The sequence below is a fragment of the Ictalurus furcatus genome, chromosome 25 (assembly GCF_023375685.1).
Source record: "Ictalurus furcatus strain D&B chromosome 25, Billie_1.0, whole genome shotgun sequence".
Lineage (NCBI taxonomy): Eukaryota > Metazoa > Chordata > Actinopteri > Siluriformes > Ictaluridae > Ictalurus > Ictalurus furcatus.
In genome coordinates, this window is record NC_071279.1 from 8,845,839 (window position 1) to 8,861,792 (window position 15,954).

At 39.1% G+C, this 15,954-nt stretch overlaps 2 protein-coding genes across 3 annotated transcripts; one reads left to right on the forward strand and one right to left on the reverse strand.

Moving 5' to 3' along the window:
* Positions 1–1,089: 1,089 nt before the first annotated feature.
* On the forward strand, positions 1,090–6,162 carry enpp5 (ectonucleotide pyrophosphatase/phosphodiesterase 5). 2 transcript variants are annotated; one of them, XM_053614345.1, is made up of 4 exons: positions 1,090–1,420; positions 3,071–3,930; positions 4,092–4,268; positions 4,433–6,162. In XM_053614345.1, the coding sequence occupies exons 2-4, from the start codon at positions 3,096–3,098 to the stop codon at positions 4,831–4,833; spliced, it is 1,413 nt and encodes a 470-aa protein (XP_053470320.1). In that variant the 5' UTR covers positions 1,090–1,420; positions 3,071–3,095; the 3' UTR covers positions 4,834–6,162. The 2 variants fall into 2 exon arrangements, with proteins under 2 accessions (XP_053470320.1, XP_053470321.1); XM_053614346.1 differs by having other exon boundaries at positions 1,137–1,186.
* Positions 6,163–6,385: 223 nt separating this feature from the next.
* On the reverse strand, positions 6,386–13,905 carry eif5 (eukaryotic translation initiation factor 5). Its single transcript, XM_053614347.1, has 12 exons — positions 13,822–13,905; positions 13,323–13,549; positions 11,145–11,424; positions 10,980–11,061; positions 10,679–10,851; positions 9,019–9,130; positions 8,242–8,363; positions 7,913–8,074; positions 7,454–7,615; positions 7,111–7,275; positions 6,854–7,000; positions 6,386–6,721 (listed from the first exon to the last, which is right to left on the reverse strand). Exons 3-12 carry the CDS (start codon positions 11,214–11,216, stop codon positions 6,623–6,625), a joined length of 1,296 nt encoding a protein of 431 aa, XP_053470322.1. The 5' UTR covers positions 11,217–11,424; positions 13,323–13,549; positions 13,822–13,905; the 3' UTR covers positions 6,386–6,622.
* Positions 13,906–15,954: the final 2,049 nt, after the last annotated feature.

A 15,954-nucleotide genomic window follows, 5' to 3' on the forward strand; every position in this document is an offset into this window, starting at 1 on the left:
GAAAAAGAAATTATTCTTACAACAGTTGTTAAATTTCCACAATAGCTAAGTTTTCTTGCCTTTATTAAAACCAACACGCCAACACATGATGCCTTTCTGAAACCCTCAAAGTGGTGACTGTTTATATGTCCTAAAAATATATTACTACTATATTCTAAAGAAGCATGGCTTATGATGGAAGATTTGACTAACATTTTTGGTCATTTGACTAACATTTTTGGTCATTTGACTAACATTTTTGGTCATGTTTGGACATGTTTGGTCATATGGGGCACAAAAGTTTCATTGGTGTAGGCCTTGTTTTCAAGGTTATTAATTTTTTAGCAGGATAACAGGATCAACATATGATTGGGGGGGGGGGGGGGGGGGGGATGGCTTCTCCAATTTGATCATTTTTGCTTTTGGTTCTATTCAAAGATATTTAGTGTTGTTTTCTTGTAGGATATATCCATGTGTCACCATTGTGGAATTCCTTTTATTTGTTAACAAAACAAAACAAAAAACCCAAATCTGTAAAGTTGAGGGTATGGCTTCTTTGCATTAAAATATTATTAATATTACTAGAATTTTTGGAAGGATTAATAAACTTGTATTAATAGAAAGCTGGTATGTGTATTTGATGTGTTTTTTTATTATTCAAAATAACATTTTGTAAAGTGAACAACAGTACATTTATTTTATTAGGTAAATACCATATACATAAGAAGAAATGCGTCCTTTGTAAACCAATGTTTCTACATCTCACAAACGACTATATATGAATTATAGGCTACGTAAACCTTTTGGAACAAACTAAAAACAAAAACAACAAAAAATGCATTGAAAATAGGCAATGTTTTAAAATACGCAATGTTTTAAAATATGTAATGTTTGTCTCTCAGCATTATCGCTGTAAATTATATGACCATGTTCAATACCTTTTGTTCTTTTCGCACTACATTAGAAAAATTCATATAAATATTATTGAAACTTTAAAAGTTGTATTGTTATTTTTAAGTCCTTTATACTAAATTTTCCTTCCATGTATACATCCAATTGTCCAGGACATATAGATTTAATTTCTCTCGCTGGTTTTGAACGTTAATTATGTTAATAACTTTCTGTGGGCGGGACTTCCTGTTTACGACACCGTTGTGGCTTTTTTATTTTTTTATTTTATAGCCAGACTGTAGGCTACTGTTGCGAGGTAAGCTGCTCTCTGTGTGGTGTTCATGCTTTGTAATTTATTGATGTGAAACGTTTATTTATTTATTTATTACAGGAAGCATGTCAGTTACATAAGACGCTGTTTGGTGTTGAAGGAAATGTGTGTCATGTCTCTTCAACCCTTTGCTGCTGATTATACAGAGGTGCGTCGCAGGCAGATAGATAACTGTAGCCTTCAAAAGCCTCGGTGACACTTCATCCAGTGTGGGCTCGGGTAAATACTCATCTACCGACATTTCTGTTACCTGTGGACTTAATTCCTTTTTTTGTAGCATTAACATGCAAACGCGTTTGTAGAAGATATAATAATAGCAGCAGCAGCAGCAGGCGAATCTGCGAGACCTGAGCTGCATTGTATGATGTCATCGGTTTGTACTGAAGCCGATTTTAATCCACTCTGTTTATCAGCTGTGCTGTGTTCATTTACATGTGTGTTCGTGTACGTATGTGTTCAGGACATCTACACATGTTTATATTTTCCATGAGACTCAAGAACACCCTGAGAAATGACATTCATGCATGGTGACACCAGTGAGTGAACTATTCTTGATAGATGAAACAATTGAAATATCAGTTCTCCTGGTGGTTACTTCTTACTTTAGGCTAAGCAATCTTGATTAATAATAATAATAATAATAATAATAATAATAATAATAATAATAAATCCTTTGTATTGGTTGTTTGGGTTATTGTACTATCTTGGACCTGTCAAATGTATTTTGGAGCAATTGCTGAAAACAAATCCAATGCCAGTGCCTAAGACATAGAGTTAAACCAGATTGAGCATGTTCAGAAACGTGCCTGGTGAATAATATTAATCCACGATGCACTGAAAACCTTCTCACTGACCATCCTCCAATAGCGTATCGTGAAGGGACTTTGCTTTCAGCCTTCTCAGTCCCTCTTTTGGGGAATGGCCACCACCAGTTAAAGCCCAGACGTCATTCTGACAAACCAGGAAGTGGGGACAGAAAGACACAGACGATCATGTATCCTGTCCATACTGAGAATTTAAATGCTGAGTTACAGACTGTTTTTACGTTATTTCTTTGTTGTTGTGTGTAGACATGGTGGTTTAGTGGCTAGCATGTTTGTCTCGCACTTCCAGGGTTAGGGGTTCAAATCCCATCTCTGCTTCTTGTGTGTGGAGTTTGCATGTTCTCCCTGTGCTTTAGGGGTTTCCACCAGGTACTCTGGTTTCCACCAGGTACTCTGGTTTCCTTTCCCAGTCCAATGAAGTGCGCTGTAGTCTGATTGGCATTTCTAAATTGTCCGGATTGTGCCTGTGAAGTATTGGCACCCAGTCTAGGGTGTGAGTTCCCTGGGATATGCTCCAGGTTCCCACGTGACTCTGTGTAGGATAAGTGGTATAGAAAAATGGATGGACATATTTTTATCATTTGATTATTTGGTATTTTGTATAAATAGATTGTAAATGTTTGTGCAGTTTATGAGTGTGGAACAGTTGCTTCAGAGAAAAGTAGCACCAGGACAATACTCTCAGGGCTTGACAATGTCCTGAAACACTGAATCAGATTGTATTTAACATATTTTCCAATCTGATCCACTGATATATCCTATGCAGTGAATGTGTGTGATACTGACTAACCCACAACTGATCTTGCATTCAAACAGGACACGCATTATCCTAAAGCCAGCCACTGTTGGTTCTCTCGTGCCGTTCATAGTCGCCTCAGGAGCTCACAAATATTCAGTTCTGTTACTGTGTGGAAGTTGGTATCGAATCAGTTTCACGTATAAGAGCTCTGATATTAGTATCATTTTAAAAATGGAAAAAAGTAGATCAGTTCTTGCCAAGAGAAAAGTCATTAGTTGTGCATTATGAATTATTTTCTTTTTATAGCTTCTATCTGGCATCATAGTGCAACATGAACGTGGTGTTAATGAGGAAGATGTACTTGCTGAGCTGCTTTCTAGCCTTGCTGCTCCCACCTCTCTCGCACCAAGAGGAGCATCACAAGCTGCTGCTAGTGTCGTTTGATGGTTTCCGCTGGGACTACGTGAACAGGGTTCCCACACCCAACTTCCGTGCCCTGATGGATGAGGGGGTGCAGGTGGAGCGAGTGGAGAACACCTACATCACCAAGACCTTTCCTAACCACTATACTTTAGTGACAGGTTTGCATGCAGAGAGTCATGGCATTGTAGCAAATGAAATGTATGACCCAGTTCTGAATCGCTCCTTCTCCATGGAGGGGCCGGAAGTATACGAATCTCGATGGTGGGAGGAGGCTGTTCCGCTGTGGGTAACCAATCAGATGGCTGGTCGGAGGAGTGGGGCTGCCATGTGGCCTGGATCAGATGTGTCAATTGGTGGAATATACCCGACCCGTTACATGCCATACAATGCCTCCATGCCCTTCGAAGTGCGTGTAGAGAAGCTGATCAGCTGGTTCTCGGGACCAGAGGCGATTAATTTTGGAGTGCTGTATTGGGAAGAGCCTGACGAGAGCGGCCACAACCTGGGGCCCGAGAGCCCACTTATGGACGTGGTCATTGAGGACATTGATGTCAAACTGGGCTTTCTCCGTGACGAGCTCAGGAAAGCTGGGCTTTATGACAAAATCAATCTCATTGTCACAAGTGACCATGGCATGACACAGCTGTCACGTGACAAAGTCATAGAGCTGGACACCTACGTGAGTCGAGAGCTCTACACATGGATAGACAAGAGCCCTGTGGTGGGCATTCTGCCTAAAGAAGGTAAGTTTTTAGAAGAATCAGACATGATGTTTTAAACAGAATTCTTTTCTTAAAAAAAGTTACGCATTTGTCTGGCAGTTTTATAATTAGGGGGAGGGGGGAACATGCTTGCTTCTGATATTATATAACATTGTAGTGATTGTTTTGTTCCCTTTTCTCAGGTAAATTTGATGAGGTGTATAATTTGTTGGAGAATGCAAATCCTAACATGGTCGTGTACAAGAGAGAAGACATTCCTGATCATTTCCACTACAAACACAACGTAAGAATAATGCCGATTATTATCGAGGTCAAAGAAGGCTGGACAATCGTACAGAACAAAACTGGATCATTTATGTGTGAGTATAAATGGGATTAATACTCCGCTGTTATGTGCTGAATAATTTTTAGAAACAAGATTAATTTGAACTGCGTTACTGAAGCAGTTAGAAGCAACAAACAACTTACGCTTTTGACTATTGGATCATAATTGATTATCTGTGCTGATTTTCGTTATTCACAGTGGGCAACCACGGCTACGATAACCATCTACCCAGTATGCATCCTGTGTTTGTTGCACGTGGCCCATCGTTCCGCACTGGTTACACTAAGGCCTCGATGCGCTCAGTGGACCTCTACCCTCTCATGTGTAGCGTTCTGGGCATTCGAGCACTGCCCAATAACGGCTCCCTGATGAGTGTCCGGGATCTGCTGGTGGAGACGTTCACACCTAGACCTGTACCTCCACCCATACCCAAGGAGCCCTCGTATGCCTGGGCTGTGCGCACGGTGCTGGGCAGCGGCCTCGTCCTGGGATTCCTCATTATATTTGTGAAGCAGTTGACACAGAGGCAACTGCCCCCTTTGCCTCTAACCAACAGAGAGATTTCACAGCCCTTACTTAAGGATGAATTACACCTTTAATGAAAAAGCAGCATTTCTCATTATTACATTACTTTTATTTAGACGAGGTGAAGTTTGTTGTAACACTAAGGTCTCTAGTGAGAGGCTCTTGGAAGCATGTAGCATTCCTTCACTCTCTAGTGCTTCAGAGCCAGTTTTTACCATTTGTTAGTTTCCAAATATTTAATATTAAACCCCAGACAAGATTGCATTAATTCGTGTTCCAGTGAAAGAGGGGAGGACTACCAAATCAAATCCATTCCAGTAGTGCCACGCCAAGGTTTAAACAACTGTAGAGCAATACAGCAAGAGAAGTTACAAAAATGTAAATGTGAAGCTACAGGCAAACAGTCTGAACAATCATTCAAAGTCCTCCACTGGCAAACCTGAGCATTTTCAATTTCTGAAATCCTGTGGCTTGTATACTCAAGAAAAAGGTTTTAAAATAACAGGAGAATTCTTTTTTTAGTTTTAAAATAAAACCAGAGACTGTTTTTGTTCTTCTTCTTCTTTAAAAAAAAAGAAAAAAAGAGAGAGACAGTGTTCAGTTCTGTATCTCTTGAACGTTTAACAAGTGATGGTTCTCTTTATGGAAAGGTCATTGGCGAATTTGCGTTTCATTCATTGGGGTTTTTTTTTTTAATCTAGTAAAGTGCAATGGCTACATGCTTTTAAAATGTTTCATTTGTAATGCTGGCATAATGTTTTGTGGGTGTGTGTGTTTGTGTTATTTACATAAAGTAGGTAGTTAATCTGCCTCAGTGTTGCACTAAGATTACTGCAAGATAACCAGGACTTGTAGAAAGTATATAGGAATGGAATGGCTTTGGGTTGGTTGCATTTTGCACAATATTTTCCCATGCTTTTAAATATTTTTAACAGACATGTGCCAAAATACTTTACTAATATGTGAAACTGTTCGTTATATAAATTAGTGGTATTGATTTTCTAATTTTAGACTCAGACTTTTACACAAGACCCCAACTGGGGAGAACCACTGTGATTGATCTTTTACAGGTGCACAAATTAAAAAAAGAAAAAAATAAAAATAAAGAGAGAGAAAGAAACAAACAAAAAAAGATAGTGTTTAATACACTCTTTGATGTGGTTACTGCTGATATATTTAGTTGGTACATATGTTGCTTGGAAAATGTTATGCTTTTATTCTCTGGCTAAAACTGAGAGGGGAAAAAAAAAAAAAAAAAAAAAAAAAAGTCAATAACCATGATGGTGATGTTTGCTCTTCTTATGTGAAATTCTATTTTAGTGTTTAAAGTATTACCCAAGTTATTATTTAATTGTTGTCTTACATGAACTGGATTTTAATTAAAGACTGGTACAAGATACACACTTTTTTTGTCCGTCTGTATTGTTGAGTTGTACCGATATACAAAGCAAATGACATGTAATGAAAGCTGCAGTGCCACGGAGAACAGGTTAGCGTCTTCCTGCTGATACCTCATTCAGCACTTCATGCAGGAAACAGAAGCTTTCAGTATCACTCTGTCCAGCTGCAGGTTTCACCAATCACACTTTACTCACAGCAACAGGTTAACAGAAGCAGAGGAGAACGTTCACTGGCAAACATTCTTTAATAGTCTCAAAAATACAACTGGGGCAGAGGGATGACTTGACTGCCCTATAAACCGAAGGGTATCATGCATATAAATACAATGGCAACGAATTCAAATAGTGATTAAAATAAGGCTTTCTAGCACAGCACTGATGAAGGCCTACAGCTGAAGAGCAGGATTAACAAGGAGCAGCATTGCAAATGATCAAGAGGCAACCATGTTACTTTGTTAGATTTTTAAATGGCATCAATATCAATATCATCCTCCTCCTTATCAGCCTTTTCTGGCTTTGTGGGTTCCATCTTCAGCTCACGTGCAGAGGAGGAATAAACCACCTGGCAAGGAGAAGGAAAACATCTGAGCATGAGCAAATCCTCAAACCAGTAAACACAAAAAAAGCAATTCAGAGATTATAGAGGTTTGAAACATTATATTCATAACATACTTAAATAAGCCACTTAAATTACCTCCACATTATCTCCATCTTCCTCCACCTCCTCCTCCTCCTCACTGCCCTCACTCTCCTCTTCTGCCTCCTTCAGCCATTTCACAAAGGGCTGAGCCTTGGCATGGATCTCCTTAGCGAGTTCTTTAGACACATACTTTTTGGAGACCTGGAACACACAGCTTCATGAAGATAAAACTGAAACTAGTTTTGTAGCAGTATATTCTAGTTTCAAATCAGCAACACGATTCTGGCACCGACACGTGTCTCCGCTCCTACCTTCTCGGCCCACGCGAGTATGACATCTTCTTCCAGCAGGTCGGCGTCATACAGGTCTTTGAGAATGATGGGGACGCGGGGCAGCAGCTGACTCTGATGAAGCTTCACCAGACACTCGATGCCACCCAGGAGGTACTTCTGAGTCTTTTTATCATTGTGGCAAAACTGATGATAAAAGAAAGCCGCATAAGCTACAGAAGAGACCTACGCTACATCACCTTCCACAGCTGTTTAGACACCTTGCAGTAAACATGTCAGATCTGCAAAGACGTTTTGCAGCAGGAGCAGATGCTTTGAATTAAACAGATTTGATACAAAAACAGACCGCTACAGAGGGACTCACTCGAAGGAAGTGGCGCTTGTATTTCTTAATCTGCTCACGGATGTTCTCGTCAAAGAGCAGCTCACTCAGGATCAGCGGGCCCATGGCCCTCACTTCAAGCCGCTCCGCTTCAGCCAGGATTTCCTTATCAGCAGAGTCGATCAGTCCATGCTCTTTCTTTTGCTGTAAGGAGGGAGCAAAGCAAGTGGCAAAACAGCTCAACAAACTTAATCACGAATACACTGAAACCTTGGCACAAAATTGTTAGGCAGTATAAACTAGAAGGACAAAGGAGTTATTGTATTTGCCTAACATACGATGGCTGGTTTAAGCAGTCCCTCCAGGATTTTACAGAGGAAAAAAAAGCAGCAAAAATCATATCTATATGGTCACAACAATCCCCCCCAAAAAACCCTGTGAAATCCTGTACGTACTGTTTAAGAACTAGTGCTCCAGGCAAATCTCAGTAATAAAGCCTACCTTCACAAAATTGTAGAACAGGTTGACCCTTTCCTCCAGGCTTTTCTCCAGATCATCACTCAGCGTGAGTACCTTGGCATGCTCACTGATCTCCTCCATCCGGCGACGCTGCGCCTCCTCTGTGGTCTCTTCAGCCCAATCTTCGTCATCATCATCTCCGTCCTACCGACAACAGTTACACACCAGACACATAGTATACAAAACATCAAGTAGGTTGATTCATACTTCAAAACTTTTTTTTTTGTAATGTCTTACTTTTATTCCATGTTACACGTCACCCTAATAGAATCATTGAATCTGTGATCAGGAGTGTAGAAGACTGCACTCACCACAGCATCAGGGGCGTCTATGTCCTTCCGGTTTCCAGCCTCACCACTGCTTGAGCCATTCTCTTTGTCTTTTTTGCGGTTCTTCTTCTCCTTTTCCTTCTTGACAGATCCACTGTCATTCTCTGTTCCAGGAAGGCCAGAGAAGAAAAAAAGATTACCACTGAAAACAATATGAAACCACTCAAATGTGGTTCTACAGCAAACTGATGTGAAATCTTACAAAGCCACATATTAAAATAGTTCGCCCCAGGCGTGTAACACAACACCATTATTGGAATCTGCATTTGTTTGAAGGGATAGTGTGTGTGTGTGTGTGCGCGCTACCATTTTGAAATGTTACTGGAAGTCGCCTTGAAACGAGCCACATTTAAAATCAAGGGTGTACATGCTATTTTAGTCTTTTTCGCTTTCTTGTCATGCTACAATAGTATAGGGGTTCAGCAGGAAAACCCCATGAACCGCCACTAGTTCCTCAACAGCAATGAGTGACTGAGGTAAAGAACAGAAATCAAGTACACAAATATGCTGAAACACGGCAGTAAAGAATGAGAAGAAACCAAACCAAAACAAAAAATGTGTCAAGAAATCCAGGTTCAACCTTCCCATGAGACTGGCAAGTCAGCACAAAGAATATTACTTCTATTGATGGTCAAGGCTAAGGGTCGAAGAAAATGAATAATGTCCATCTGGGGTTGTTTGCGTAAAAGTTTGGAAACGCCTGCTTGATTACCAGCTGTAATAATAAAAGAAGTATTCAATACACTTGTCTGAACTTACCAGGTGGATTTTTGAGAATGAAGGTACAGAGTTTGTGTCTGGTGTCCAGCATGCCCCTGTATCCACAGGCCTTGCAAGAGTTTCCTATGGTCTGCTTTTTGGCGTTGATGTGCTGAAGATCGACATGAAGATAGAGAGAGTAGAGTTGAATATTTTAACCACAGTAGTCTCTACAGAAGCCTATGCCATTAGAAACCATCGTAGAAACAAAAAATAAGAGAGGATCAAAAACACTGACTTGAGCATATAGGGCTTAGCTAATGTGGCTCATTATGTTCACGGTTCTCAAAGCGCTATTGATGTTAAGCCAGAGGGGTCTGCAATTTTATTTCTTCAATAACAGGACATTGCAGTGAAGTTAAAACGACTACCATCAATGGTTCAAAAATAAGGTTTTAACATTCATAAGTCAGAAGGAGATCAATTTAATAGGTTTAACCTACAATAAAACTAAATAACCCCCCCCCCCAAAAAAAAAATCCCCATCCCCAATAAATATAGTAAAGCAATGTTAAAAATAAACTTGTCTAATGTGAGCCAGGTTGAACACATACGGTCACATTTTATTTCACATTAATGACCTAAAAACATTCTCCATTTACCTGTAGAAAAGGTATCTAATAAGGGGAAGAGGGCAGGACTTCCAGGAAGTGTTTTAATATTAGAGTGTTCAAATCACCTGCGCAAATCATTCCAGATTTCGGTTGGCTCATCTCTCATCAATAAACGTTAGGTGATATTGTGCCATTGTAATAGTGTAGGGTCGATAATACCATTATACTGCACAAGCCTAATTATGACATTACATATTTACCAGATATTACAGTTTGTGTACATTCATAAAAGAAGCCTCTACTTCGTTGTAATAAAGAACTCTAATGTTACTAGAAACTGAGAAATGACTTAAAAACCTGAATCTCGTCCCCTAAATTTCTAGCACATCCTACACAGTTGCAATGTACATTCAACACCCTTATCCAAAATACAGCACAGACTGTGCCAGTGCTGGACGCAATATACACCTACTGCAGTCTAAGCAGAAAACCATGTAGCTGAGACTATGCAGGAGTCAGACTGCTGTACTGCAAAATTAGCAAGGCCAGACTCCACCACCCCTGAATACACACATACACAAACATACACACACACGCACAGCACTGCTTTTCAAACTAAATAGAGCTTCTGCACAGACACTAAAGTGAGATATGTTATCTCAGTACCAATGATCTCTACTCTCAGTCACATCAACTCAATTACTGTTCCTAGAGACACTTTTACTAACCTGTACCCATACCCACAAAAGCTCCTGAATGAGTCAGGAGTCACGTCAGCTCTTACGAACAGCAATTTCACTCAGACACACTGGGAAATAAAATCCTTTTTGGTCACATGATAGGAGAAGCTTGCAGCAATCTGCATACTCAGTAACACATGCCAATTGGCAGAACACGGGTACATGCACACAAAGGGCACCAGGTTCACCCATGTAAATTAAATGGTCAAACGTTTTTTGAAAAAAGAAAAAAAAAAAAAAAAGAAGAAGAAAAAAAAAAGTAGCTCTTAAATAATTCAAAGGTCAACAAGGACCTTTATATAAAGAGAAGTACTGCCTACATCTACAGCCATTACTGCTACGCGAGTGCACTTTGAGGATACTTACCAAATCAGTCTCAGGATTGTCACACTCTGGACACAGCACAAACTTGCGAATGAATCCATCCAGCATGTCTTGCAGTTTGTTTGCCTCGTGAGACCCGTTGACAATGTAACGGTCGTTCTTTGCATCAAACTGGGTTTGCGCTCCCAACTCACAGCCGAAGAACTTAGTTGGATCTAAAGACAGCATCGATAAATACAAGTGCTTACTTTCTTCCTTCTCAAGATTCACTGAAGCTTTCTAAAATTGGATTTTCAATGTAAATCCACTAATTTACATAACTCCTTCTTTAAACAGTACTCACAAGTTGGAGGCCTGTTCAGTGCCTTGGCAACATCAACCATGTTGACTATAACAGTCTTGATACCATTTCCCTTGCCCTCCACCTAACAGAAAACACACGTGGGAAAATAAATACAATATTTTCCAAAAACACACGAGAGGTAAGATTTATTTATTTAACTCCTACCTTAGCAATCAAACGAGGCATCTTGTACCGGTAAAACTGGTCCGTGACGCTACGGTTGACGTTGACAGACATCCTGGCTTACTATAGGGTTTATCAGCGAGATGACAAGATCTTGAGTTGGCAATTTTTCGTATTCTCTGTCCAGGAAGGAAAGGATGACATAAACGACTGCAAGAAGACTCTGTCTCTGACATGAAAATGGTTTGGCCAGTGAGGCTCCAAGGGGTAAGCTCGTAGACTAAGTTCCCCCCACGCAGGTTTCAACAGCTGTCCAACAGCTCTGTAAAACAAGAGAGAAATGGGGAAGCAGAGTAAGAGAGGCAGATCAGGAACCTCAACATTTACCAGCGTTAAGCTATGGATTCATTTTTTGTCCACATGTTGGGGGTTGGGTGTTTTACATACATTAAAACACACACACACACGCATTGGTCTAACCAGTTCCATGGCTGTTCTTTACTCATGGCAACGTAGGTGATATGTAAGACCACTTTAATACTTTGGTGAAAAACAGTGCTTAGTAGTGATGGCTGGTCGTGATGAATGGGATGGCTGGTAACTTCTACTAACCATCAGTAACAAGTCATTACTATAATAAAAACCATTAAGGTTCAGCATTAGAGCACTAGGGCTGCGTCTGAAATTGTGTACTGTGACAGCACTTACTGATTGACCACTGATGCAGTACGTACTGATCGGTATGTGCGTGCAGTATGAATACAATTCAGATGTCCTACATCTGCCATGTTGGCTTCGTCAACCTACCCATAACTTAAAGAGCCAACACACTGTTTTCCACCATTTTTGATTCGGACACCTCTTCCACACCAGTCGCATTGCCTTATGGGATAGCGCAGTGCCCAACGGTTCCATACTGCAGAATCTTGGCAGAAGGAGTAGGACATCCAGGTATTTCTCACCTACTGTTTTATGAATACTGAATTCGGACATACTACTCCTTTGGCATACTGCTTTTCACTTACTGTATAGACAGTAGGGTAGTGTGGATATTTGGACACAGCCTAGGCCTCACTGCATACGCATGGATATAAAACTATCATGCATACACAAAGGAACAGACACCCTCACTGAAAAACAAACTGGCAGCACTTTGATTGGACAAGTTCAGTTTATTTATTTCACGTTCCTACTCCAAAGCAAAAGCAAGCCGCCATGTTCATGTTTGTAACACCTATGCCTTCGTTGCTTAAGACGTTGTTATGTAGGTGTCTCTGATGTGGGCTTAAATAAATTAGTCCCAAAGGATACTAAATGTAGCAGTGGCATTTCACTTGGCACTTTAGTCACAACAATCTGTCAAATGAACTGTGTGCATCTGGGCTACACAGAAATCATTCTTATAATGTTTTTTTTCCAAAGTAAAACAAAAAACACCAAATTAAAGAAAATAACAATAATAAACCTATTTTAGTTATTGAAAGCCAGGGAGGGCTTAGATCCTCTAATCTATTTATACAAGCTGGCCACCATGATGGATTTGTAATGTGTGGAAAATAGAGTTTAGAACGAGTACATTTACACGAGTACACAAGACCTGACAATTCCGACCAGTGCTATTAACTTAATACTAAGACTGGTGTGGTTCCCACCCAAATCCAGTTATCTACTGCGAACAGTTGTGCTAGTGGCTCACGACCGGTACGTGACCACGTGATAATCACACGGAAGTTTAATATCGATTAGAAAGTAAATATCGCGAGATAACGCGTAATAAAACGCAGAGGCAGGGCGAACTCTGCGTTAGACCACATGTTGCTCTGATATAAATATATATATATATATATATTTTTTAAAAAGACACACGTATACTCAAACACACAAAGCTACAGCTGTGTTGGGGAGGGGAATTAAATATTTATATGGAATCATTTTTAGCTTTCCGTTATCCAGTCCAAAGTCGAAATGCGAGCTGGAAAAAGGAAGGCGCCATTTTGAATCGACTCGTTTAAGGGTAGAGTGCAGTCGCGAGACGGGAACAAGAACATACTGCAAAAGCCAAATTAAAAAAATATATAATATATATATATATATATATATATATATATATATATAATATATATATTATATATATATATATATATATATATATATATATATATATATATATATATATATATATATATCAACCAGTAAACCGGTAAATAAATCCATGTATACCTTTCCCATCCGCAGCTCCTGACGTCCGAATAGTCTGCGTTTTCGTAAAGCAAAGACATAAACACACCGCTGGTCTGCCTGAGATGAGTGAAGTGTTTGGATGAGCAGTAGTACTGTATGCAGCACTGCGTTATACGGAACAGCGATGAGGACCTGGAGCAATCCTGGAGCAATGCAGAGTGATGAAGCCCGAAAAGAAACTCTGAGACGCCCAGAAAACCGGCGATCTGAAATAAACACGTTTAAATTATTTACTTTTTTTATTTTTTACGTGACAATCCAATATAAACGCTAGCACCAACAGACAGGCTAGTCCAAGCTAACATATGGCAGGATGTCTTAGCTTACTCGCGACTGCTATTAACTAGCTTATTACTTCTTGCTCCAGCAAGCTATATGTTTAAATATATATTATATATTCTGCTGTGATAATTCAGTTTGAAGCTATTTTTTCCCTGCTCTACCTTGTTTAGACAGAAATCGCCATAATTGCACCTACCTCTCTACAACGCGTCTCCCAAATCCGTTTCTATAGCAGCGTGCTTCCGAATGTTAAGTTGGTTACTTAGCCCCGCCCACATCACTCTGGTCTAAACACCATTGCTCCATTCTCCTGTCAGTCATTTTATGTCCTTTACCAGTGACGTCTTTTTAACTAGGACGTCATTGACAAAATTGTCAACCTAACAAACAATTATGCGTTTGTTTTATCATTGTATTTACTCAAGATTATTTTGGAAGGATTTACAAAGGTATATTAATAGAATCGTGTGTAGTTTATATGCATATTTATTTTCAAAGTGACATTTTGGAATGTAAACAATACACTGGGCAGTTATTTATTTTTATTAGGTAAATACCATACACACAAAAAAGAAATGAGGTCTTTGTAGAGAACCCGAATTTCTACATTTTATAAATGACTGAATTATACATAAGCCTTTTGGAACAAACTAAAAACAAACAAACAAATAAACACTGAAACACTGAAAACATGGAAAATAGTTTTAAAATAACTGAGTTTTGTGTAAGAAATGTCTGGCAGCATTCATGTTTTAAATAATGTGACTATGTTCAATACCTCTTGTGGCACTGTTTTTTTAACCTAACCTTATCATGCTTTAAAAATAATTCAACAAATATGCATATACACTTTAGATCAATTGAATTATGATACCTTTACTAAAGTTAAAACTGGCTTAAGAACATTGAAAACTTTCTCATATTGAAGTTTAATAAGAAAATCATCCTATTTGGCTGTACTGTATATTGGAGAATAAATAAAGTCTACAGTAGAGGTTCTAAATATGATGTTAATCCTCACCAAACTCTTTAAACATTGAGCAAGCTTTTGTGAAAGCATAGGCTACCCTTCTTTTTACATGAGTCTAAATTTGATGTCCATGAAAATACTGAAATCTAAATATGCTAAAATTATGCTAGGAATGAAGGAAAATACCAGGTATTTAATTGTTTTGACCTACAGTACATTGTAATGGACCCTTGTATATGTAGTGTAATTAAAATTCTTATATTCTGTGTGTCCTAGTTTCAATTATCCATTTTTATCACTATTCAATATCTTTTTTTTTTTATACATATTCTTATATATAATTCTTATTATTTATTACATTATGTAGGACCATTCTTTGTGATCTATATGTTCAGAACTCTGAATTGGAGAAATTCCTTAACAGTAGCAGGATGCTTCAATCTCAATGTAATTTTTACATGAGTTTAGTTTTAATGCACATAATACCCTGAGGTTAAGATTTCATTGCAAGGCAGCATTAGCAAGTAATTGCAATTGTACAACCTTTTGCACAATGTAGATAAATAACTCAGATTGGATATGGTTTCTTTTAATAACGATTGCATTAGCAGGAAGCTTCTGAAAAGGGACATTTTCGGATCATGTTTCTCTTTTAGCTCACATTCCACTTTTTGTAATGACCTAAATACCCAGCTAACTGGTGTAGAGGATGGCACACAGAGTGAAAGCTCTAGACGTGTTTTCATCCTCTTGCCAAACAAAAGCTTCTGCACAGAACCACAAAGTACAATGACACAAGAATGCTATGAACAAACAGGCAGCATGGACTCTCAGGATTACCTGTGGAATCAGAGTGCCTGAAAAGGCTTACTATTGACTGAGCCAGTGGGTAGCACAATGGACAATAGCCCACTAGTGAAAGGCCATGCATTTTAGGTCTAAACCAGGGTGGCAAAACTCTTCTGCTGAAGGGTAGCAGTCATACAGAGAACTGTATGACTAAACACACTGAACACAACCCATTGAGGTCTTTAATGAAGTAATCAGGTGGATTAAATTAGGATCTTCAGGAGAACCCCTGGGTTAGACATTCAGTGCAGTTTAAATGAAGTAGGTCAGCGTGGACATTATGAATGACAAGGTCTGTCTGCATAACTGCCATAAGAGGAAAAGATGACATTTGTGATGTTATATTGCTATCAAAAACAATAATCAAAAAAATTAAGATGGTTACTAGTTTTGTTACTACTTCCATACATTCTTAAGGGAAACTGAAGAGATGCTATTATAAGAGCAAGCCAAAGGCCCAATGATAATGAAGAGCTCTGGTCCACTACAAGTCCGGGCCAAGACTAGAGA

Coding starts and splice junctions, on each gene's coding strand:
- enpp5 (XM_053614345.1), top strand. CDS start 3,096: ATGAACGTGGTGTTAATGAGGAAGATGTACTTGCTGAGCTGCTTTCTA. Junction 3,931..4,091: donor GGGCATTCTGCCTAAAGAAG/GTAAGTTTTTAG, acceptor CCCTTTTCTCAG/GTAAATTTGATGAGGTGTAT. Junction 4,269..4,432: donor CAAAACTGGATCATTTATGT/GTGAGTATAAAT, acceptor CGTTATTCACAG/TGGGCAACCACGGCTACGAT.
- eif5 (XM_053614347.1), bottom strand. CDS start 11,216: ATGTCTGTCAACGTCAACCGTAGCGTCACGGACCAGTTTTACCGGTAC. Junction 9,131..10,678: donor ACAATCCTGAGACTGATTTG/GTAAGTATCCTC, acceptor GTCGATCTTCAG/CACATCAACGCCAAAAAGCA. Junction 7,001..7,110: donor TACTCGCGTGGGCCGAGAAG/GTAGGAGCGGAG, acceptor TGTGTGTTCCAG/GTCTCCAAAAAGTATGTGTC.